General features: G+C 45.6%; 2 protein-coding genes, 1 long non-coding RNA gene and 1 pseudogene across 16 annotated transcripts in view; 3 read left to right on the forward strand and 1 right to left on the reverse strand.

The window, feature by feature from the left end:
- Positions 1 to 24,851, forward strand: part of LOC127694032 (polymeric immunoglobulin receptor-like) — a 40,510-nt gene extending 15,659 nt beyond the window's left edge. For 4 of the 13 annotated variants that reach the window (XM_052195397.1, XM_052195399.1, XM_052195400.1 and 1 more), the window contains 3 exons: positions 453 to 794; positions 1,796 to 1,928; positions 2,064 to 4,163. In XM_052195397.1, the coding sequence (XP_052051357.1) occupies positions 453 to 794; positions 1,796 to 1,928; positions 2,064 to 2,256 (668 nt within the window). In that variant the 3' untranslated portion in view covers positions 2,257 to 4,163. Of the gene's footprint in view, positions 1 to 452; positions 795 to 1,795; positions 1,929 to 2,025; positions 4,164 to 7,815; positions 7,990 to 23,207 lie in introns of those variants that run through there. The other 9 variants (XR_007979776.1, XR_007979777.1, XR_007979778.1 and 6 more) reach the window with 9 other exon arrangements.
- On the reverse strand, positions 3,880 to 24,774 carry LOC127694048 (uncharacterized). The gene is made up of 2 exons (XR_007979779.1): positions 24,676 to 24,774; positions 3,880 to 3,991 (listed from the first exon to the last, which is right to left on the reverse strand). It is a non-coding gene; the product is annotated as an uncharacterized LOC127694048 (long non-coding RNA).
- LOC127694047 (farnesyl pyrophosphate synthase-like) lies at positions 14,117 to 15,248 on the forward strand (annotated as a pseudogene).
- LOC127694037 (CMRF35-like molecule 3) lies at positions 16,219 to 24,851 on the forward strand. Of its 2 annotated transcripts, none has more exons than XM_052195411.1 (5): positions 16,219 to 16,313; positions 18,645 to 18,825; positions 21,083 to 21,424; positions 22,426 to 22,558; positions 22,694 to 24,851. In XM_052195411.1, the coding sequence occupies exons 1-5, from the start codon at positions 16,227 to 16,229 to the stop codon at positions 22,884 to 22,886; spliced, it is 936 nt and encodes a 311-aa protein (XP_052051371.1). In that variant the 5' UTR covers positions 16,219 to 16,226; the 3' UTR covers positions 22,887 to 24,851. The 2 variants fall into 2 exon arrangements, with proteins under 2 accessions (XP_052051371.1, XP_052051372.1); XM_052195412.1 differs by lacking the exon at positions 16,219 to 16,313 and adding an exon at positions 16,334 to 16,404.
- Positions 24,852 to 24,928: the final 77 nt, after the last annotated feature.

Here is a 24,928-nt window from a genome sequence, read left to right on the forward strand (position 1 = left end):
CCATGGGATGTGGCTTCTGCAGATGAACTTCCTGAGTGTCATGGGTACGAAAATGAAGATAGGATCATGTCCAGTGGACATGGACTTCTGGCACTCCCTCTACTACATCCATGATTGGTCATTGCCACCGTTTTATCCTCTGAGAACTGTAACTTGTTTTTTTTTATTCTCTCTCCTTTCTTTTCTTTTCCTTTCTTTTCTTTTCTTTTTTCGTTCCTTTTCTTTCCTTTACTTCCTTTTCTTTTCTTTTCTTTTCTTTGCTTTTCTTTGCTTTGCTTTGCTTATCTTTCTTTTTCTTTTGAGACATCAACCAATAGGACAAGAATGCTAATCAGTCTTGGGAACAGGGAAGCCCTTCATTGGTTGTTATTCAGCTCATGAACTCTACTTGGCACAGTAGAGTTCTGCCCTTGGAGGAGGAGGTCAGTGGTCCGTGCACCTGTGTTTTCCAGGTGGCTCCACTGCTCAGGATCCAATCACAGGTCCAGCAGAGGTGAGAGGTCAGGAGCAGGGCTCCTTGACAGTGAAGTGCAGATATAACTCAGGCTGGAAGGATTACCAGAAGTACTGGTGCCAAGGAGCTTATTGGAAATCATGTGAGATTCTCGTTGAAACCGATGCATCAGAGCAGATGGTGAAGAAGAACCGTGTGTCCATCAGGGACGACCAGACACACTTCATCTTCACGGTGACCATGGAGGATCTGAGGATGAGCGATGCTGGCATTTACTGGTGTGGAATTACGAGAACTGGAAATGATCACATGTTTGAAGTGAATGTGAATATTGACCCAGGTAAGAAATAATTCCAAAAAATCCTGGTAAAGGATCAGGGACCCTTGTAAAAGCCTTGCTAGAAAACATAAGCTGAGTCTACTCTGTTTGTCCTGTTTTCTCTCAGAAAGAGAGTCAGGTGGGGAACCTTTGGCTCCTTGTTTGTGTGTCTTAGATATTCTTAGTCCTACAGATCTGGAAATTGAACTTAGAATCTCATGTGTGCTAGCCAAGCACTCTACCTCTGAGCTAACCTCCCATGCTGAGATGCCCTCCCCTTTAACATAAAATACAGGAAGGCACAGATCTTTTAATTCTGGGCAATATAGAATAATAAGGATCAAGTTTATGTCTTGCTTTAAAGAACTACAACAAAGAAAATAGACACAATTAGAGCTGGAGAGATGGCTCAGTGATTAAGCACACTGGCTGCTTTTCCAGAGAACTGGATTTCTTTTCCAGTATATATACGTAGGTTGCATTCATCTGTAATTCAGTTTTAGGGGATCTTACGCTCTTTTCTGGCTTCCATGGGCAGTGCAAGCACATGGTACACTTAGAAGATACAACACATCACCCATAAGCACATCCATGAATATTTTTTTAAAAAATAAAAGAGATAAAATATGCAAAACCGAAGTGCTCCTGTATATTGCACACGAGGCAGTAGTGAGCATGCTCTGACGGAAGAGAGTTTTAAAGGGGAGCTGTTTCTTTTCTCCCCACATCATCTTTCCTCAGAAAAGAATGAAAGTGTTAGGCATGGTGGTGCACACCTTTAATCCCAGCACTAGGAGGCAAAGTTAGACAGATCTCTGACTTTGAGGCCAACCTGGTCCATGGAGTGAGTCCCAAATGATCTGGGACTACACAGAGAACCCTTGTCTCAAAAATAAGTAAGTAGGTAAGTTCTGGATGGTGACTGGAAATTGATATACTCAATTCCCAGTGGAAAAAAGTTAATGGCATCCCCAGTGCTGGACTATTTTCAGGAAGACTGAACCATGTCGTCTTTGTATCAGCAGCCTTAGAAACTTCAACTACAGTAATGACGACTACAGTCACGGTTCCGACATCCACATCACCAACCACGAAGTACACCGGCATGGGGAACACTGGCAGGGAACACGTGACTCAGAGCAGCCCCCTTATCTGGTAAGCAGAGGTGCACCCTGGCAGCTCCTTCCCACTGGGTTGGCCCTGTGGCCTGTCCCATGAGAGGGCACCAGGAAGGCTGAGCCCTCTCTACCAGGCGGTGCCTTCCCCTCTCTTCCTTTTTTTCCCCCACAGGTTTCTGCTGAGCAGCATCTCCTTCCAGCTGCTGTTTTTTGTGATGTTTCCCCTGCTCCTGACCATGTTCATTGCTGTCCTGTGGGTCAACAGGCCTCAGAGACACTATGGGGGAGATGAAATTGGCCTGGTGAAGATCCATAGCTCTGATGCCCAGGACAGAGAGAAACACTTCCCAGGAGATGGAAAATAATCTGTCTCTGTCTCTTTCTTCCTCCCCTCTCTCTCTCTCTCTCTCTCTCTCTCTCTCTCGCTCTCTCTCTCTCTCTGTGTGTGTGTGTGTGTGTGTGTGTATGTGTGTGAGTATATGTTGTTATGAGGCAGATGTGTGTGTGTAGGACATCTTCAGGTGTTGTTCCATCATTGTTTGAGACAGGGTTTCTCACTGTCCTAGATCTTTGCAAGAAGACCAGGGAGCTGGCCAGGGAAATCCAGGGATCTACCTGCCTCCATTCCCCATTCTGCCATTACAAGCACACACAGCTGCACTCACTTAAAAAGAATCAAACAAACTCCGTAGGTTGTAGGGATTGAACTCATGTCCTTTTACCCGCAAGGAAGGCAAGTGCTTTACCAGCCGAGTCATCCCCCAGTCTGGAAATAACTTGTTTTATTAAGGAATGACTGGTCAGTAGTTTCATGGCTCTGAGGTGCTGTGGCCCAGACTCAGACTAATCCCACTCCTATAGCCAGGACAGCTGAATTCTGGAATCCATTCATGTCCCTCTCTCTCAGAACGTCCCACATTGCCTACCTGGGCCTATCTTCTACTGATGGTTTCCAGGGAAGCAGAAAATACAAGAAAAGGTCATGTTTCTTCCTTCCCCAGTTCCTTAGAGGACACAGGCCAATACAAGTGTGTGGGCCAACAGCCAGGTGACTGACCAAATATTTGGGAAATGTGGCCTCACCAAGTGGCATAAAATTTGCCACTGTCACACTGGATGTCTGTGCCTTACACATGGGACACACCCTGCTTTCTGTTTTTTTCAACACTACCCAGTAGCTAAGCCCATCGCAAACATAAATGGAGCAGTTGACCCGGTCTCTGTGCCACCTGCATAGGTCCCCAAGTAGTAGCATAGTCTTGGATCCTGAAGTCTAGATTCTCTGCCCAGTGCGACCAAACAGGAACCTAAGCTGCAGGAAGGCAGATGGCCTCTCAGGAGTCGTGAACCCACATCATCCCACGACCATTCCAGGGATGGTCTCTGCAAGGGGATTCAACTCTCTCCATTTCATTCAGAAGCATCTATTGAATGTCTAGGTATTAGACACCCTCCACATATAAGCTCCAAAATAAGAAAGACCCAATTAAAGTCCACAGAGGAAGCCAAGGGGCTCAGGGGGAGACAGTTGTTCCCAACCCTTCAGCCTCAGCCATGCTGAGTTCTGTACCAGGATACAGCCTTCTCCTCGAGTGGGGCCCTGACACCCACAGCCAAACTCACACCTAACATGGATGTACTCCCACTTAGTGTGAGAAGAGTCCCCAGGTTAGCATCTTTTCCTTGATGACATGTGTTGGGCACTAGTATATATATTCAGGGGTATATCTGGCAGTCAGTTGCCTACATTCCCACCATCTCTCAGATAAGCTAACCCAGTGAAACTCAGTGGGACACACACACACACACACACACACACACACACTCACGTCATGTATTCAGGAGAGGGGATCATTAGAGCCTGTAGGCCAGACAGTGATGGAGCATGCCTTTAATCCCAACACTCAGGAGGCAGCAGAGGCAGGTGGATTTCTACGTTCAAGGCCAGCCTGGTTTACAGAGTGAGTTCTAGGACTCCAAAGAGAAACCCTGTCTTGGGGGGATGTGATGGTTTGTATATGCTCATCCCAGAGAGTGGCACTATTAGAAGGTGCGGTCTTCTTGGAGGAAGTGTGTCACTGTGGGGATGGGCTTGCAGACCTCCTAGATGCCTGAGCATGCCCAGTCTGTTCCTGGCTTCCTTTGGATAAAGATATAGAACCTTCTCCTGCCCCAGGCCTGCCTGAATGCTGTCATGCTTCTGCCTTGATGACAATGGGCTGAATCTGAGAACCTGTAAGCTAGTCCCAATTAAATGTTGACATTTATAAGACTTGCTTTGATCATGGTGTCTGTTCATGGCAGTAAAAGCCTAACTAAGACAGAAGTTAGTACCAGGAGTGGGGTATTGCTGTGATAGGTCTGACTACGCTTTTCTTTGGAAGAATGTGGATTTGGGGACTTTGAATTTGGAAAGCCATGGAATGATTTAAGTGGGGCTTAATGGGCTATCCTAGCGCTGTTGAGGTTCATTTGAACTGTGCAGGCCTGCTGGCCCAAGAGGCTTCAATGGAGAAGAACTTTAATATGTGGCTGAGTGACTCTTTTTGTGATGTTTTGGTGAAGAACATCCCTGAAGAGACTGCCTAAGGCTAAGGTAAAGAGATGTATATTAATTGCATTGACAAAGGAAGTCTCAAAAAATCCCAACAGAGACTTTGTTCTTTGGTTAAGTCTAACGAAGAGCATTTTGAACAAATATAGCAAGCTGAAAGGAAAAATGCAAAATATATAGTTTAGTATTAAAGGGACACCAGGAAGTGAAGTGGAGCTGAATTCAACGATATTAAATTGAATTAATTAAGGGTGTAGTGACCTTGGGACAAGATTCCACCAAGCTAAATTTAGATCCAGGCATTTAATCTCAGTAGGCAAAGATAAGCACATCTCAGAGTTCCAGGCCAGCCTAGAACAGAGCAAATTCTAGGTGAAGAAAATCTTTAATCCAGGTTTGGTGGACCACCCTTTTAATCCCAGCACTTAGAGGGCAGGCATGCAGATCTCTGAGTTTAATGTCAGTCTACCAAACAAGATCCAGGACAGCCAAGCTTAGGCAGTGAAGAAGTTGGAAAAAGGAAGCTGGTGATAATGTCATAGAACAAGGGGGGCAATGTTCCAGCTCCTGCAAGCACCAGAACTCAGCAGCTTTGGCCTTGTGTCTCTGACTTTATATTGAGGAAGTGTCTTAGTCAGGGTTTCTATTCCTGTACAAACATCATGACCCAGAAGCAAGTTGGGGAGGAAAGGGTTTATTGAGCTTACACTTCCATGTTGCAGTTCATCACTAAAGGAAGTCAGGACTGGAACTCAAGCAGGTCAGGAAGCAGGAGCTGATGCAGAAGCCATGGAGGGATGTTTCTTACTGGCTTGCTTGCCCTGGCTTCCTCAGCCTGCTCTCTTATAGAACCCAAGAGCACCAGCCCAAAGGTGGAACCACCCACAATGGGCCCTCACCACTTGATCACTAATTGAGAAAATGCCCCACCGCTGGATCTCATGGAGGCACTTCCCCAACTGAATCTCCTTTCTCTGTGATAACTCCAGCCTGTGTCAAGTTGACACACAAAACCAGCCAGTACAGGAAGAGAAGGAGACTACTGAGACAATTGATGCTGGTTAGCTAGATCTAAGAAATTAGTGGTAATTAAGAAGAGACCAATATCACTGAGGTAAAATCTTCTGGGAAGTGTTTTCTGAGAGCACAAAAACCTGTGTTTCAGAGATACCAAGGTTGTAGCTTGGTGGGGGCCAGCCCTGGCAGGGGGTGGGTGGGCTCTTTTTTTGCCGGTTCTTCTTGAGGAACCAGAGGGGGAAGAGCGTAGGCAGAGGGTAAGACTTGGTCTTAGGAGATTCATACGAGATATTTAGAGTTGCTGTATAATAAAAAGTTTACTTCTCTAAGTCTGTTACTATGCTATTGTAGCTGATCCACCTTCTGTGTTCCTCTGAGACCAGAGACAGTAGTCTCAGGCACTTAGCACCTCATCCTAAAACCGCAGGAGTTTAAGTAAAGGATTAATTGCTAGAGCCTTTTCCCTTTTGTCCAGATGCTTCTTGCTTGTTGGGCTAGGGGCAAGTTTGGAGCAGTAAACTTCTATTGAACCAGAAGAAGAGAATAACACTTGTAGAAGGAAAAACTTTTACATAAGTGAATATGCATAATCTCACATAAATTCATATACATATTCATAATGCTCATTTATACATTTCCATTCAAACCAGTTGGGACAAGCTTGCCTGTGCTCTCACAATTACATACTTACACACACAAGCATACATTCTCACAATTACATATGTACACAATCACATCCACACTTACATATGCATCATATTCAGTAAAAGCCCAAATACCAATGCAGAAAGAACTCACTCATTCTGGATGAAAAATGAGATCCAGTCTTTATTGCATAGAGAAAAGGCTTCCATCCTTTTAATGCTAAATGAATTAAACCCATGTTTGTAATGAGAAAGCTTTGTTCCTTTTAATAAGACTAAGTCTGCCTTGTTCTTACCATAGGACCTGTTCTGTCCCATGGTAAGGAGAAGCCTGCCTGCTTCTTCTGCTCTTTGCAGTGTCTTTTCTCTTTCTATTTCCCTCTGCATTCTGCACATTTTTCTCTTAGTTTTTTTTATGTTACCTATAGCTTTTCAGTTATTCCACTCTGCATTTTCCTTCTTATCTTGTTCTCTCCTCCTGCTCTGAAGTCGCAACAATGCTCTTACTCTCAATATCTTTTCTCTGAAAGCTATGCCTATACTTCTAAGTTCTTCTTGAGTTCAACTCTGTCTAAAAGGTGTTCTGTCTAAAAACCTCTCCTCAGCTCAGTTCCCTCTCACAGTTGAGTTCTTCTCACCTCCATTCCTCTCACCACAGTTCCTCAGTTCTCACTCTTCTCTTTGTCCTCAGCACTTAAACATCTTTCAGAACACATGATCATATCTTACAAAGTTCATCACAAGTTCACATAAAAAAAATCAAATCATAAATTGAGATAGAAGTTTACAACAGAGAATGTTTGCATGCATATCTATTAGGAGTAATTATCTAGCTAAACATCCATCACCTGTCTCAGGTCCACAGGTTCACCAAAGGTTTACAACCACAACTAAGTTATAAGTGAAGTTTTGTATAGACAAACCCAGTCAATATTTTATCTTCTGTCCTAGCACCTATAATAAATTGTTAGTTGCCTTTTATGACCTTTGGTTAATTGTTTTACAACCTCTTGGAATGTGCTCAGAGTAGGAGAAAGTCTGGTTACCATCAAAGAGCAATTAACTGGTGACACTTGGGTGGCTGGCAGAGTTCTCATTGCAGTTTAGACCATCAGAAAAGGACCCAACACTAGTCCCACTATAAAAGGCTTAATAATCACAGATATAATTTTAGGAATTCTTATAGGATCATCATTAAAACTTAAGTCATCTATTTGTCTACACAGCATTACTAAAAGACCGTACTTCTTTATGGATCTGCAGAGATCTGCTCCAAAGGGGTATGATATTACTTATTGATTAATATATATGTTTAATAATAACAGGAAAAACATATTAATAGCAGACATCTTTCCTAAAATGAATCCCTTACAGTCTTGCTTAATAAGAGTACATGTCACAGATTATATAATAATCTGAAGCAGGCCATTTCAGGATGATCACCTGCTAGTTATTAGCTTGCCCCATTATGGCTCCTGACAGTCCCTCATGCTGAAGCTTGTTAATGTGTAAGAGTCCCCCAGGTGGTACTGGTTTTGAAGGCATGAAGGCATCATGAAGAACAGCTGAGGCTTGGCACTGTGAGAGGCCATGGAAGGCCATTGGTGAAAGTGCAGCCTCAGTTGTAGTTGACAGCCCAGGACTGAAGGGGTCATGCAAAGGAGTTGAGGCTTGATACCATGAAGCGAGCCTAAGAGAGGTTTCCATAGTTGCAGTGGAAGACCCCAGTGTATTGGAGATGCCAGTACCATGGGATGACCACCAAAAACAGCAGTGGCAGTGGAGTGGATCAACCTGAACTTAGAGTGCTACAGAGGGCAGAGCTGGAGAAATGACACCATCCCTTTGGAGATACACAGAAGTTCACGTGTGGATCTCGGACACTAGAACAAGAAGCTGTGAAGCTGAAGTTTACTTGGGGACCCCAAGATGTTAAAGATTCCAGAGCTGCAGGATGCCTGCCAAGGAAAGCTGCTAACAGGGAGTGGAACCAGCTCAGGAGAAAGAACCTTGTTGCAATCAACAAAGAAGAAAAGGGAGTTGAAGATCTGAAGTCTGCTTTGCCATCAGACATGGAGATGCAGCGTTTGGAGTTTGCCCAGCTGGCTTTCTGTCTATCTTGGGGGATTACAGTTAAGTGATTGGAATCTTAGGAGAGACCTTGAAGTTTGGACTTTCAACACTGTTGAGATTGCTATAGACTATAGACACTTTTAAAGTTGGACTAAATGCATTTTGCATTATGCTATGCTTAGGTGCAGCCCCCACAGACTTATGTTTGAACAAGCTTATGGGGGCCAGGGAGTTTGAATATGATTGTCCCAGGGAGTGGCACAGTTAGAATGTGTGGCCTTCTTTGAAGAAGTGTGTCACTGTGAGAATGGGTTTTGGAGATCTTCCTCCTCGATGTCTGAGGATGTCCAGGCTGTTCCTGGCTTCCTTTTGGATAAAGGTGTAGAACCCTCACCTTCTCCTACACCCCACCTTCCTGGATGCTGCCATACTTCTGCCTTGATGACAATGGACTGAACCTCTGAACCTGTAAGCCAGCCCCAATAAAATGTCATTTATAAGAATTGCCTTGATCGGGGGCTGGAGAGATGGCTCAGCGGTTAAGAGCAACAACTGATCTTCCGAAGGTCCTGAGTTCAAATCCCAGCAACCACATGGTGGCTCACAACCATCTGTAACAAGATCTGACTCCCTCTTCCGGTGTGTCTGAAGGCAGCTACAGTGTACTTACATATAATAATAAATAAATCTTAAAAAAAAAAAAAAAAGAATTGCCTTGATCATGGTGTCTGTTCACGGCAGTAAAACCCTCACTAAGATAGGGGAAAAATAGAAAAAGAAAAGAAGAAAACAAAAAGAAGCAAGGAAGAAAGGAGGAATGAGGGAGGGAGGAAGGAAGGAAGGAAGGAAGGAAGGAAGGAAGGAAGGAAGGAAGGAAGGAAGGAAGGGAGGGAGGGAGGGAGTAGGGACAGGAAGGGAGACAAGGTATGAAATAGCAGTGAAAATGACTAAAATTCCTTGTAATACCTGTGAAGCTGTATAAGAATTTTTCAATATGTCCAGGAGTGGTATAGCAGTCACTCTGGAAGTTTTCTGAGGAACCGCCAGACTGATTTCCAGAGTGGATGAACCAATTTGCAACCCCACAAGCAATGGAGGAGTGTTCCTCTTTCTCCACATCCTCACCAACACCTGCTGTCTCCTGAGTTTTTGACCTTAGCCATTCTGACTGGTGTGAGGTGAAATCTCAGGGTTGTTTTGATTTGCATTTCCCTAATGACTAATGATGCTGAACATTTTTTAAGATGATTCTCAGCCATCCAAAGTTCTTCAGGTGAAAATTCTTTGTTTAGCTCTGTACTCCATTTTAATAGGGTTATTTGGTTTTCTGGGGTCTAACTTCTTGAGTTCTTTGTATATATTGGATATTAGTCCTCTGTCAGATGTAGGGTTGGTGAAGATCTTTTCTCAGTTTGTTGGTTTCCAATTTGTCCTTTGCCTTACAGACACTTTGTAATTTTATGAGGTCCCATTTGTCAATTCTTGATCTTAGAGCATAAGCTATTGGTGTATACCCAGAGGATTCCCCAGCATGTAATAAGGATACATGCTCCACTATGTTCATAGCAACCCTATTTATAATAGCCAGAAGCTGGAAAGAAACCAGATGTCCCTCAATGGAGGAATGGATACCAAAAATGTGGTATATATACACAATGGAGTACTATTCAGCCATTAGAAACAATGAATTCATGAAATTCTTAGACAAATGGATGGAGCTGGAGAACATCATACTAAGTGAGGTAACCCAATCTCAAAAGATCAATCATGGTATGCACTCACTGGTAAGCAGATAATAGCCTAGAAACTTGGAATGCCCAAGACATAATCCACATATTAAATGATGTCCAAGAATTAATAATTATTATTTATTAAATAATAAAGAGGGAAGCATTTTCTCTCTGTGTGGCTGTACCTTATCTTTCCAAGGTGGGTTCTGTCAGCACAACACACACACACACACACACACACACACACACACACACAACTTGTTATATTTACTCTCCGTTCTGCAAGCAGGCCTAGGGGTAGCCCTGCTCTTTCTGCTTTAAGTGGATACATTCTCAACTGATTGCCTTGTTGGCAAATTTCATCATGACATTTCTTTGCTATTCTTAGCAGGCCAGTGGGCACTGCATTCTTCCTCTTCTCATGCTGTGATTGTGCCTGGCTGGAGCCCTTGAAAATCTGCCTTGGCAGTGGAGATTTCTGGAACTCTCTGTCATTTGCTTATAGTATGAAGACAGATTTTTTTTCTGTGTCTTCTGGGACATGGAACATCCCTGAGCTAAAATGTGAGGTAGACACACCCCTATCTCTGTCAGACATCCCTGATCTCAGAGATTTCTTCAGACAGATTTTGAAGAAAAGAACACAGTTCACCAATCCATCTTACTTGCCTCCAATGTCAGGGGCAACTAGAAGCATTTGCCCCATGCTACACAGAGAATGGTAGCCAAATCTGTGAGCTCAAGGCTAGCATGGCTCCTCTGTCCACATCTGTACAAGCTTGGTTCTATCCTCTACACATCTGTATTTTGATGGGTCTGCTCTGTCGTCGTCGTCTGTTCTATGATGACATCATCCAAAGCTCCAACATAACAATTGAGCACAGACACCATAATATGCACAGATTCCTATCTCATGGGCTCCTCCACCTACAAAGAGCAGGATCTCCAGACTCAGTAAAGATAGTCCATGTCCTACCTGAGTCTCTTCTGAGTTTTGTTCTTAGGAAAAGAAAATTGTGTGTGTGTGTGTGTGTGTGTAAAATGGTGTGCTATACAATTACAGATGTCTCTGTGTGTGTACATGCCATGGGACAGGTATGGAAGTCATAGAACAACAATTTTATAAAGCTGGTTCTCTCCTTCAACCATTACTGGGGCTCCAGGGGTAGAAGGGAAGGTGCTAGGCTTCTGTCTACTCAAGGAGTCATGTCCCCGCCGACTTATCCTTCTAGATCCTCCCTCTACCTTTTGTTAAGTTCTTCAGCTTCTTCCCAATTTTGAGCCTTGAGATGAAGTGGGTCAGGGCTCAGAAAGATGCCAATTGGACAGTTGGTGCCAAGTGTAGGGGGAGGGAGGAAGGAAGCCGAGATTCTGGGGTGGGAAATGAAGAACAGAAGCAGAGATTCTGCATCTGACTTGGACCCTAGCATCGCTGGACCTCCAAGACTGAAGCCATGAGACTCCCAGGTGACCATGGGATGAACTTATGTTTTAGTAATTAAAATGTGTTATTGTGTATTTATGGGTGCTTTACCTGCCTGCCTGTGCACTACATGTGAGCCTGGTCCTCACAGAGGCCAGAAGAAGCCATAGAAAGGGAGTTACAGATGCTTGTGTGCTGCTTTATAAATGTTGGGAGTCAAACCTGGTCCTATGGAGGAGCATCAGGGTCCTTAACTGCTGCACCATCTCTCCAGTCCCTGGTATGTGTTTCCAAAATGATTTATTGTTGTTATCATCATCATCATCATCATCATCATCATCATCATCATCATCATCATGTTATATGGGTATGTACATGAGAGTGGAAGTGACCATGGTACCCAAAAAGGGGTGACAATTCCAGGTTGCAAGCCACCTGGGGTGGACATTAAGAACTGAACTCAGGTCTTCTGCAAGGACAGAACCCAGTTTTTTCCTCCTATAATTTTTATTTACATATTTTATGTCTGGGTCTTTCATCTGCATGCATGTCTGTGTAGCATGTGCATTCCTAGTGCCCCACAGAGGCAAGAGGAAGGCATCAGCTTCCCTGGCACTGGAGCTAAGACAGCTGTGAGATCCTATGTGGGTGCAGGGAATTGAACCCAGGGCTTCTGGAAGAACAACCACTGAACAACAGAGACAGCTCTCCAGCCCCTGGAATGGTTTTGATGGAGCAGATATTCTCCATCATATATCCAAAATGGCCATAGGAGTTGATAATTAAGAGGCGTGATGAACAGATTAGCCATTTTCTCCAAGCCCACGCGGAATTATGTGAAGTCTCTACATAATTCAACCAGTATTTATTAAGAGCCTACTGAGTGCCAAGCCATGGTGTGAACATGGGGTAGGATGTCTTCACTAATGAAGGTTATGTTCTGTCACAAGGACATAAAATACCAGCAATTTGCGATAAGGTCAGTGGAGGACAAGAATCAGGGAAGCGTGATGTCAGGTGATCCTGGAGGTCATCTTTGGGGACACGGCTTTTCATTTGGGACCTTCATGGGGAAATGTGCTGTAGAATACCAGAAGAACAATCTCCTTAACAACCAGGAAATGAGCCAGGCAGTGGAGGTGCACACCTTTAGCCTCAGCACTCAGCACTCAGGAAGAAGAGGCAGGTGGATCTCTGTGAGTCTGAGGTCAGCCTTGTCTACACAGCAAGTTCCAGGCTAGCCAGAGTTACATAGGAAGACTTCTGTTGTCAGTCTGCCTTTCTCTCCCTTGCTGCTGGGGTGTGAGAACACTGTAGATGTTCACTCACCTCAGAGATGTTCCCTCACCTCCCAAGGGAGATGAAACACCAGCCTTTAGGATGCATTTCTTCCTTGCTGTTGAGAGGTGCTGAGCCTCCAACACACTGCTCAGGGAAGACTAAATGGAGTCTAGGATAGGGGACCCAGCCCCTGATTCTCAGTGTGAGAAATGACAGGGGATCAGATGGATGCTGTGGTTCTCAAACTCCTGTGAACCCAAACACCACTGGGCACCAAAGGAGGAGTTGAGAACAGGAGTTGAGAACACATCCTCCTCCTGTGTATCTAGATGCTACTGGAGACCAAAAGGACTTGGGGATGGGAGTCCAAGTCCCCCACTGCCCTGGGACATGGGAGGTTGGGATTCTGCTTAGCTCTGAGTAAGTGCCAGGAGTGTGTATGGGCTTCTACAAGAGGTTTTAGCATGGATCTGTATGATGAAGACCTCTCCCCTCGGCAGTCTTGGATGAAGGAGATGGTCTTTGCTTATCTAAAGTTTTTTATTCATGGCAGATGAGGATGCATATGTCCTAGTCAGGGTGAACCCGAGATTAGATACCATTTACAGGAGGGGATGCCCAGGAAGGGAAGCTGATTGGCTAAACGTTGATTGGCCTATGTAGATACCTCATTATCATGGAGACCTCTAGGTTTTTATGCTATGTGACTGGTTGTCATGATCCTGTTAGTGGGGTGTTGTGGTTACATGATGCATGACAGGAAACTGGGAGCTAGTTCAAACTCCTCCTTTTCTCAATTATGAGATTTATCAGAGTTTTGAACTTACCAGTTTAAAATCTTACCAATTCTTCTGTCTGGTAGCAGAGTCCCACTGCCTCACAGTGTCTCAAAAAACTAAAACCAAAATTACACTTAAAAAAGACCATGTAATGAGAAGTTGGAGCTTATATTTTTGAGGCTAAACATAATGGCAGAAAAGGGGATCATGACGGAAGGGACCAAGATTCAGGCTGAAGCTGGACCGTGAGGTAAAGAGTCTGAGTCGTCCACAAACAGGAGACGCCAACCCATGTTTCAGTCAAGGGATGAGATAAGCTGGTCTGTCTGTCTGTCCATCCACCTGTCCTTGTTTGTTTTTTGTTGCTGTGATAAAACACTGAAGAAAACCATCTTTCTCGGAGGAAAGGTATTACTTGGCTGAGGCCTCTCTGGCACGGTCCATTTTGAAGGCAGTGTGTAGGAGCTCAGCAGGAGCTCAGCAGGAACTGAAGCAGAGGCCATGGAGGGTGCTGCTCACTGGCTTGCTCAGCCTGCCTTCTTAGACAACCCAGGACCACAAGCCCAGCGATGACATCACATCCATCTATCAATTAACAAAAGAGAAAATGCTCTTATGAACGTGCCCACCATGTCCATCCGATGGGAGGAAATGCTCAATAAAAGTTCTTTCCTACCCTGGGAGAATCACATTGAAGAACAGAGCATTTAACTCCTCTGTCAGAATGAAGGGGAACCAGAAATTGGATGTTCATAACCCAGGAAATAAAAAGGCAGAATTTCATGAGCACTTCTCCCAGATCATCAAGATCCTGACTGAGGATGAGCTGGGACACCAGAGACAGGGGATGCTGTTCCCCGGCTCACGGAGGTCCTACAGTACAATGCCATAGGAGGCAAGTACAACCGGGGTTTGACCATGGTAGAAGCCTTCCAGGAGCCGGTGGAGCCGAGGAAGCAGCAGGGTGAGAGTCTTCAGCGGGCCCTGACTGTGGGCTGGTGTGTTCAACTGCTCCAGGCTTTCTTCTTCAGTCAGATGACATCATGGAATTTTCCCTCACTCGCTGGGGGGTGGGGGGCAGATCTGCTGGTATCAGAAGCCAGGCATAGGCTTAGATACCATCAAGGATTCGCTGCTTCTGGAGGCTTCCATCTGTTGCCTGCTAAAGTTCTACTGGAGGGAGCAGCCCTACTACCTGAAACTGCTGGAGCACTTTCTGCAGAGTTCCTATCAGACTGAGATCGGGCAGACTCTGGACCTCATCACAGCACCCCAGGGCCACGTGGATCTTGGTAGATGTGCTAAAAAGAGGCACAAGTCTGTTGTCAAGCACAAGATAGCTTTCTACTCTTTCTACCTGCCTATCTCGGCTGCCCTGTCCATGGCAGGCATTGATGGGGAGAAGGAACATGCTAATGCCCTGAAGATCCTGCTGGAGATGGGCGAGTTCTTTCAGGCCCAGGATAACTGCCTTGAGCTCTTTGGAGCCCCCAGCGTGACCCCAGCGTGACCCTAGCGTGACCCCAGCGTGACCCCAGCGTGACCCCAGCGTGACCGGAAAGGGCGGTACTGACAAGCAGGACAACAAATGCAGTTGGATGGAGGCACAGTGTCTGTTGCAAGCCGCTCCTCAACAGCGCCAGATCTTAGAGGAGAATTATGGGTGGAAGGACCCAGAAAACGTGGCGCAGGTGAAAGCGCTGTGTGAGGCGCTGGATCTGCAGTCTGCATTCTTCAAGCATGAAGAAGACAGTTACAGCCGCCTTAAGAGAGAGTGTCATAGATCAGTGCTCTGCGCCTCTGCCCCATCCATCTTCTAGGAACTAGCAAACAAGATCTATAAACGGAGAAAGTGACCCCATAATTGTAGAGGCCGGGAGGGAGGCATCTCAATAAATTATCATTCAGCAACAACAAGAATGTTCTTTCCTCAGGGTTCTCTAGTTTGCATAAAGTAGACAAAACCTACCAGTACACACTAACCTATCTGTCAACCTATCAGTAAACTGATAACCTGTCTGTTTATTATTTTTCTTTTTCTCTATTTCTTTAAGTTTTGTTTTTGAGGGTTTTTGTTGTTTTATTTTATCTTTCAAGACAGGTTATCTTTGTGTATCCTTGGCCATCCTGGAACTTGCTCTGTAGACCAGAATGGCCTCAAACTCACAGAGATCCCCCTGCCTCTGCTTCCTCAGTGTTGGGATTAAAATCACACACCCGCTTTCCTTCCTCTTTACAGAGACCGAGTGCCAGATGTTTTTTTCATTACTGTGATAAATAATGAGACAAAGGCATCTTAAGGACGGAAAGGTTTATTTTGGGTCACGGTTTGAAGGCATTTAGCCCACCATGGTGGAAAGGCAGGGTGGTGGGTGTGCTGAGGCTGCTCACATTGCGAACACAAGTAGGAAGCAGAACGGGATGAACGTGGTGTTCCCTTCCTTCCTCCCTTCCCTCTGTCCATCCAGTCTGCCATCCAGTCCAGAGGAAGTCTCTGCTCCGGGCACTGCCTCTTCTCCCTAAGAGGGACCTACTTCCATCCTGCTCCTTGGAGAGGCCCTGATCACAACAGAAGACCCTGAATAGACAAACAGAGGTGCCACTGATCCAGAGAAGCCCTAGTAGGCACCTCCCAGATGCATCCGTACATGTGAAGTTGCAGTGATCAGCACTTGGTGTGTGTACAAGCTTCCTCCTCTGGTGTCTGAAGGTTGTTCCTCTTTTCAAATTTCTTGCTTCTCACTGCAGGGTAGAGCTCGGCAAGAGGCACGAGAAGATGATTGTCTTCTCAGTTTCCTCTTCCCATAGCAACTGCATGGTTTCTGTGGCCTGATATGTGTCATTTTTTGAGGACGCCTTTAAGATTGATGACTCCTTGGGGACTGATACGTCTTTCAAGGTTGAGTTGTCCGTGGTCCCGGGTAAGCCCCCTTCATGTCAGGGCAGCCTGAGTCCAGGCCTGTCATTCCCTCATGGAGGAAGAAAGCCACGAACCTTAACATGATGAGCTTGGTGAGTGAGTGATTAGGGGAACAGGGAGTGTGAGTCCGCACATGCCTCTGTTGGAGCATGTGTGGTACTTGTGATAGTGTATGTGTACCAGTACATGTGTGTGCATGCACACACTGGCACAGGGGGAACCTGTGTTCTTAGAATTATTTTCTACTTCATTATCTTATTTGTTTGCTTGTTCATGTATTTGTTTGTTTATAGTGCCTTGCCCATGGTGTGTGTGACAACAACACAACAGACAACTTCTGGGTGTTAGTTCTCTATTTCCACCTTGTGGGTGATACTCAAGGCGTCAGTCTTGGCAAGCAGGGGCCTTTACCCACTGAGCCATTTCATTAGCCCCTGTTGGGGGTTCTCTTGTGCACTATGGGACAGTTTCAGGCCTGGAACTTTCTAGAAACAGGCTCCGAATCACTGGTTCTCTATGACTTCCTGTCCTTATAAGAAAGGAGTCCTCTCTCCCAGATCTCATATGGCCCTGTCTCCATATGGAACACTTCTCCGGCCCATCAGCTCCCCTCTCTCAAAAGCAGCTCTGACCTGGGACTGAGTGCACACTTCCCTTCCGGGTACCAGCACCATCCTTGGTTCTGGGATTCTGAGCGACCACCAGAGACACAGGGAGGAGCCTAGGCAGTGCATGGGGCTTCTCAGTGCCCTGAGGAACCCACTCACCCCTCCTTCCCACCTTCCATCCCACCCTTCCTCCTACCCTCCCTCTCTTCCTCCCTTCTTACCTTCCTCCCTCCCTCCCTCCTTTCCTTCCTTCCTTCCTTCCTTCCTTCCTTCCTTCCTTCCTTCCTTCCTTCCTTCCTCTTTCATTAACAGTATCTCACTCTATAACCCAAGATAGTTTCCAACTCCTGATCCTCCTGCCTCTACCTCCCCAGTTCTGGGATTACAGGTATGGGCTACCAAGTTAAGTAATACGCTTCATTTCTAAGTCTCTGGCTTTATCATTTAACTTTGTGTCTCTGAGATTCACACATTGATATGTTGATGATCTAGCACACATCCTGCTGTGCTGCCCTCTGGTTGATATGTAAGCACCCTAGGATATGGTTTTTCAGTTCTGTGGTTGAACACTTTAGAATCTCTTTTCCCTTTTCTTCTCAGTCCTTCCTCTTCCTCCTCCTTTCTCACCCTCCCCCTTCCTGCTTCTGATATGAAATAAAACACAAGCTGGGATTCCAAGCTCTCATCACCAAGACCCGACTTTTATGTGAGTTCTGCTGATCTGCCTCTGGTCTCCAAGCTTGTGGAGCAAGCCCTTTATTGACTGAACTACTTCCAGAGTCTGATGTATATGTATAGTGTTGGTGTGTATGCATGTGTGTGTCTGTGTGTGTGTGTGTGTGTGTGTGTGTGTTGGCAATCTTCCTCCCATAAAAATTTAACACCAGAGATAGAGTGTACCTATATCTATCTACCTTTGTGATTGGTCCTCTGGATTTAAACCAGCTGCAGATTCCCACAATTTGGGAGGCTGACACTGGATGGGAAGAGATTGAAGTCAGCTTGGGCTACACAGCAGAACTCTATCTTACAGAAACAGAACATGGACTGTGGATTCTGCTCAGTGGGTAGAGTGCTTGCCTAGCATTTGTGAAACCTGAGTTTCAGTCTTCTGACCTTCATAAAACAGAGCACACTGGTGAATGCCTGAAACCCCAGCACTTTGATGTTGGAAAAAGGAAAGTGAGAAGTTCAAGGCCAGCTTGGGCTACATGAGACCTCGCCTTAAACCCACGCTCTCCCTGTTTCTCTGAGGCAGTGCCTGTGGTCCTAGAAGCCATTGTGTGGCAGATGCCCCTGGCCAGAGAAATCCCTGATCTGAGGTCCATAGCTAGAGAAATCCCTGCTGCCCCAGGCTGAGCCTTCCGCAACACCCCCTGACTCCCAGGGCTTAGCCTCGGCTACTGCCATGGGCTTAACCCGAGCTGCCTTGTGCTCCCTTTCGACTGCAGCCACCCTGCCTTTGGTTGTTCTCCTCTCCCATGATCCCCTGCAACTCAGTTACCTCCCAGGTGAGGGGTTTGCTGTATTCGATCATTTGTCTCTGTCTCTGCCAACCTGTCTGTCTCCTTGTGATCCTTCATCTCTCCTTGTGATCCCCATCTGTCCTTAAAGTTCACGTCTCACGTTGCATCTATTCAGTACAGGAAGTTCTCTGTTCACATGGCTGTCCCTCTCATGCTGTGACTTGGTCTTCTCAAAGACTGACATCATCTTTCTTCCAGTATGCAAAATTGAGAAGCTTTGTCAAGGAAGTTACTGAGATATGTGAAGGAGAGAGACCTAAAGGAAACTCGAGCAGAGCTTCAAGTCCTCACAGGGTGCTGACATCTGTCGCCACCAAGGACAGGAGAGGAGACAAGACCATGTGGCAGTTCTCTGCTCTGCTCTTCCTCTTCCTCCCAGGTAAGCAGCAGGGGTTTTAGACACTTCATGTCAGTGGGGAGGGTGACACTGACAGTCTGCCCTGGGTTAGGGAAAACCAGGTGATTCCCTCACCAGCTGCTTACTCCCAAAATAAAAGGCAAGATTTTGGCATCTGATGGATTCTGTGTTTTTGGCATCTGATGGATTCTGTGGGCATAGCAAAGAAACCAAAACCAAAACCAATTTAAAAACAAAAAAACAAAAACAAAAAACAAACCTTCCAGAGTACCTTTCTCAACTCCAGTTGCTCCACATAAGATGACGAGTGAGTGGATGAACTAATTCTTTAAAAATGTGGTTTTAGTCTTCTGTTTGGCACACACAGCTTAGGATGCCCCTGAACTTGTGATCCTCTGGACTCCACACTCTGAGTGTTGGGATTTCTAGCATGTAGCTCTATTTTGTTACATTTTGACTTTTAACTGACACAGTGATTAATGTTTACAGGGTCTGTGTGTGGTGATGATTGCCTTTAAGGCCAGCACTCATAAGCAGAGGTGGGTGGACCTCTGTGAGTTCAAGGCCAGCCTAGTCCACATTTTGAAACTCTATTTTAAAAAGAATAAAATCTGATGGAGTACAATATCGGTTTTGCACATGTTTGTACAGGATGTAACTATCAGATCACGGTAGCTGGGCTTCCATTGAAGCCATTTGTCATTTCTTTGAAACCTCTGTGAGGAATTTTGAAATATTCAGTTGTCAGCCATATTTTCCATCCGTCCCATACAACTCTAAAAGTTGTCATTCTCATCAAATGACAGACACCCCTGTGACCTAACAACTCCCCCTCTATGCCATAAGCACTCTCCTGTCTTCTCTAATACCTTTCCCAGGCTGACAACCACTATTCTGTTCTCTACTTCTTTGAGGTTAACTTTTGTTCTTTTAAGAAAAAAATGTGTCTTTGTGGAGTATGTAAGTGTAAACATTTGTGTGTAAGTGTGTGTGTGAGTGTGTGTGCACATACATGCACATGTGCTCAGGTACACACATGGGTGCACACACACATGTGGAAGCCACAGATCGACACTGGGTTCCTTTCTCTATCACTCTCTACCATGTTTGTTTAGACATGGTCTCCCCCTGTGCCTGGAGTTCACAGATTCAGTCTATTTGAGCAGTGATCTCCATGATCACCCTGTCTCTGAGGATACAGACACCACCCCTCCCCACCTCACCTGGCTTCCCTCCTGACAGACTCGTAGCCTGAAAGATTCTCTCCCACAGTTCATGCTGTCTCTCCATGCTTTTTGTTGAGTCCTTTTAGTTTAAAATAATTTCAATCAGCCATTTTGGTTTTCTTACCTATGGTACTAGGACATACTTTGTTGGTGGTGGTGTTGACACCAATTTCCTGAAGCACTACTTTTATAAATTTTCTTTCTTGTTTTAAAGAGTTAAAATACATACACACACACACACACACACACACAGACACACAGACACACAGACACACACACAGAGAGATACTTACACATATACATATATATTTACTGTAGCTCTCTTCAGACCAACAAAAGTGGGCATCAGACCCTACTACTGAGGTTTGGATGCTGGGAATTGAACTCAGGACCTCAGAAAGAATAGTCAATGCCTTTAAACACTGAGCCATCTCTCCAGATCCTCCTTTATCACTAAGCTGGTATTTGACAGTTGTTGCTTGTGCATGCTGTGCAAGCACTCACCAATGGTGCTTCATCCTCAGTCCTTACCAGGAGCTCTGGGACTCAGATTACATGGATCTGAAGGACAGCAAAGGATCTGTGTGCTGTGGGCTCTGCACCATGCAGAATTCAGATTGGTTGGTGTCATTTTGGTCGGCCTCCAAGGCATCCATCCTAGAAAGTTCTAGAACTACCATAAGTGGCTTCTGTGAGGCCAAGGGATGCGACTTCTTCAGATGAAACTACTGAGGGTCATTGGTATAGAAATGAAGATGGGATCATGTCCAGTGGACATGGTCTTCTGACACTTCCTCTACTCCAGCCATGACTGGTCATGGTCCCCATTTTATCCTCTGAGAGCTATAACTGGGCTCTTCAGACTTTTTCTTTTCTTTTCTTTTCCTTATTTTTTCTTTTGAGGCTTCAACCAATAGGATAACGATGCTGCTCTGTCTTGGGAACAGGGCAGCCCTTCACTGGTTGTTATTCAGCTCATGAACTCTACTTGGCACAGTAGAGTTCTGCCCTTGGAGGAGGAGATGAGTGGTCCGTGCATCTGTGTTTTCCAGGCGGCTCCACTGCTCAGGATCCAGTCACAGGTCCAGCAGAGGTGAGAGGTCAGGAGCAGGGCTCCTTGACAGTGCAGTGCAGATATAACTCAGGCTGGAAGGATTACCGGAAGTACTGGTGCCAAGGAGCTTATTGGAAATCATGTGAGATTCTCGTTGAAACCGATGCATCAGAACAGATGGTGAAGAAGAACCGTGTGTCCATCAGGGACGACCAGACACGCTTCATCTTCACGGTGACCATGGAGGATCTGAGGATGAGCGATGCTGGCATTTACTGGTGTGGAATTACGAGAACTGGAAATGATCACATGTTTGAAGTGAATGTGAACATTGACCCAGGTAAGAAATAATTCCAAAAAATTCTGGTGAAGGATCAGGGACCCTTGTAAAAGCCTTGCTAGAAAACATAAACTGAGTCTACTCTGTTTGTCCTGTTTTCTCTCAGAAAGAGAGTGAGGTGGGGAACCCTTGTCTCCTTGTTTGTGAGTCTTAGATATTCTCAGTCCTACACATCTGGGGATTGAATTTAGAATCTCATGTATGCTAGCCAAGCACTCTACCTCTGAACTAACCTCCCATGCTGAGATGCCCTCCCCTTTAACATAAAATAAAGGAAGGCACAGATCCTTTAATTCTGGGCAATTTAGAATAATAAGGATCAAGTTTATGTCTTGCTTTAAAGAACTACAACAAAGAAAATAGACACAATTAGAGCTGGAGAGATGGCTCAGTGATTAAGCACACTGGCTGCTTTTCCAGAGAACTGGATTTCTTTCCCTGTATATATACGTAGGTTGCATTCATCTGTAATTCAGTTTTAGGGGATCTTTCGCTCTCTTCTGGCTTCTATGGGCAGTGCAAGCACATGGTACACTTAGAAGATACAACACATCACCCATAAGCACATCCATGAATATTTTTTTAAAAAATAAAAGAGATAAAATATGCAAAACCGAAGTGCTCCTGTATATTGCATACCAGGAAGTAGTGAGCATGCTCTGACGGAATCGAGTTTTAAAGGGGAGCTGTTTCTTTTCTCCCCACATCATCTTTCCTCAGAAAAGAATGAAAGTGTTAGGCATGGTGGTGCACACCTTTAATCCCAGCACCAGAAGGCAAAGTTAGACAGATCTCTGACTTTGAGGCCAACCTGGTCCATGGAGTGAGTCCCAAATGATCTGGGACTAAACAGAGAACCCCTGTCTCAAAAATAAGTAAGTAAGTAAGTTCCGGATGGTGACTGGAAATTGATATACCCAATTCCCAGTGGAAAAAAATTAATGGCATACCAAGTGCTGGACTACTTTCAGGAAGACCGAACCATGTCATCTTTGTATCAGCAGCCTTAGAAACTTCAACTACAGTAATGACGACTACAGTCACAGTTCCGACATCCACATCACCAACCACGAAGTACACCGGCATGGGGAACACTGGCAGGGAACACGTGACTCAGAGCAGCCCCCTTATCTGGTAAGCAGAGCTGCACCCTGGCAGCTCCTTCCCACTGGGTTGGCCCTGTGGCCTGTCCCATGAGAGGGCACCAGGAAGGCTGAGCCCTCTCTACCAGGCGGTGCCTTCCCCTCTCTTCCTTTTTTCCCCCCACAGGTTTCTGCTGAGCAGCATCTCCTTCCAGCTGCTTTTATTTGTGATGTTTCCCCTGCTCCTGACCATGTTCATTGCTGTCCTGTGGGTCAACAGGCCTCAGAGACACTATGGGGGAGATGAAATTGGCCTGGTGAAGATCCATAGCTCTGATGCCCAAGACAGAGAGAAACACTTCCCAGGAGATGAAAAATAATCTGTCTCTGTCTCTTTCTTCCTCCCCCATCTCTCTCTCTCTCTCTCTCTCTCTCTCTCTCTCTCTCTCTCTCTCTCTGTGTGTGTGTGTGTGTGTGTATGTGAGTATATGTTGTTATGGGGCAGATGTGTGTGTGTAGGACATCTTCAGGTGTTGTTCCATCATTGTTTGAGACAGGGTTTCTCACTGTCCTAGATCTTTGCAAGAAGACCAGGGAGCTGGCCAGGGAACTCCAGGGATCTACCTGCCTCCATTCCCCATTCTGTCATTACAAGCACACACAACTGCACTCACTTAAAAAGAATCAAAGAAACTACGTAGGTTGTAGGGATTGAACTCATGTCCTTTTACCCACAAGGAAGGCAAGTGCTTTACCAGCCGAGTCATCCCCGAGTCTGGAAATAACTTGTTTTATTAAAGAATGACTGGTCAGTAGTTCCATGGCTCTGAGGTGCTGTGGCCCAGACTCAGACTAATCCTTCTCCTATAGCAGGGACAGCTGAATTCTGGAATTCATTCATGTCCCTCTCTCTCAGAACGTCCCACATTGCCTACCTGAACCTATCTTCTACTGATGGCTTCCAGGGAAGCAGAAAATACAAGAAAAGGTCATGTTTCTTCCTTCCCCAGTTCCTTAGAGGACACAGGCCAATACAAGTGTGTGGGCCAACAGCCAGGTGACTGACCAAATATTTGGGAAATGTGGCCTCACCAAGTGGCATAAAATTTGCCACTGTCACACTGGATGTCTGTGCCTTACACATGGGACACACCCTGCTTTCTGTTTTTTTTCAACACTACCCAGTAGCTAAGCCCATCGCAAACATAAATGGAGCAGTTGACCTGGTCTCTGTGCCACCTGCATAGGTCCCCAAGTAGTAGGATAGTCTTGGATCCTGAAGTCTAGATTCTCTGCCCAGTGCGACCAAACAGGAACCTAAGCTGCAGGAAGGCAGATGGCCTCTCAGGAGTCGTGAACCCACATCATCCCACGACCATTCCAGGGATGGTCTCTGCAAGGGGATTCAACTCTCTCCATTTCATTCAGAAGCATCTATTGAATGTCTAGGTATTAGACACCCTCCACATATAAGCTCCAAAATAAGAAAGACCTAATTAAAGTCACAGAGGAAGCCAAGGGGTTCAAGGGTAAATGCTCAGGGGGAAAACAGTTGTTCCCAACCCTTCAGCCTCAGCCATGCTGAGTTATGTACCAGGATGCAGCCTTCTCCTCGAGTGAGGCCCTGATACCCACAGTCAAACTCACGCCTAACACAGATGTACTCCCACTTAGTGTAAGAAGAGTCCCCAGGTTAGCATCTTTTCCTTGATGACATGTGTTGGGCTCTAGTGAGCTTGCCTCTGTAGAGAGGACAGTTTCCATTTGCTTCCGGGGTATATCTGGCAGTCAGTTGCCCACATTACCACCATCTCTCAGATAAGATGACCCAGTTAAACTCAGTAGGACACACACACACACACACACACACACACTCACGTCATGTAATCAGGAGAGGGGATCATTAGAGCCTGTAGGCCAGACAGTGATGGAGCATGCCTTTAATCCCAATACTCAGGAGGCAGCAGAGGCAGGTGGATTTCTAAGTTCAAGGCCAGCCTGGTTTACAGAGTGTGTTCTAGGACTCCAAAGAGAAACCCTGTCTTGGGGGGATAAAACCCTGTCTTGGGGGGATGTGATGGTTTGTATATGCTCATCCCAGAGGGTGGCACTATTAGAAGGTGTGGTCTTCTTGGAGGAAGTGTGTCACTGTGGGGATGGCTTGCAGACCTTCCTCCTAGATGCCTGAGCATGCCCAGTCTGTTCCTGGCTTCCTTTGGATAAAGATATAGAACCTTCTCCTGCCCCAGGCCTGCCTTAATGCTGTCATGCTTCTGCCTTGATGACAATGGACTGAATCTCTGAACCTGTAAGCTAGTCCCAATTAAATGTTGACATTTATAAGACTTGCTTTGATCATGGTGTCTGTTCATGGCAGTAAAACCCTAACTAAGACAGAAGTTAGTACCAGGAGTGGGGTATT

The sequence above is a fragment of the Apodemus sylvaticus genome, chromosome 10 (genome assembly GCF_947179515.1).
Source record: "Apodemus sylvaticus chromosome 10, mApoSyl1.1, whole genome shotgun sequence".
NCBI classification, from domain to species: Eukaryota; Metazoa; Chordata; class Mammalia; order Rodentia; family Muridae; genus Apodemus; species Apodemus sylvaticus.

Excerpts from the sequence above, each read along its gene's own strand:
- LOC127694037 (XM_052195411.1), top strand. The coding sequence starts at position 16,227 with ATGTGTCATTTTTTGAGGACGCCTTTAAGATTGATGACTCCTTGGGGA. Across the intron at positions 18,826-21,082 it reads GCTCTTCCTCTTCCTCCCAG|GCGGCTCCACTGCTCAGGAT; the intron begins GTAAGCAGCAGG and ends TGTGTTTTCCAG. Across the intron at positions 22,559-22,693 it reads CAGAGCAGCCCCCTTATCTG|GTTTCTGCTGAGCAGCATCT; the intron begins GTAAGCAGAGCT and ends TTCCCCCCACAG.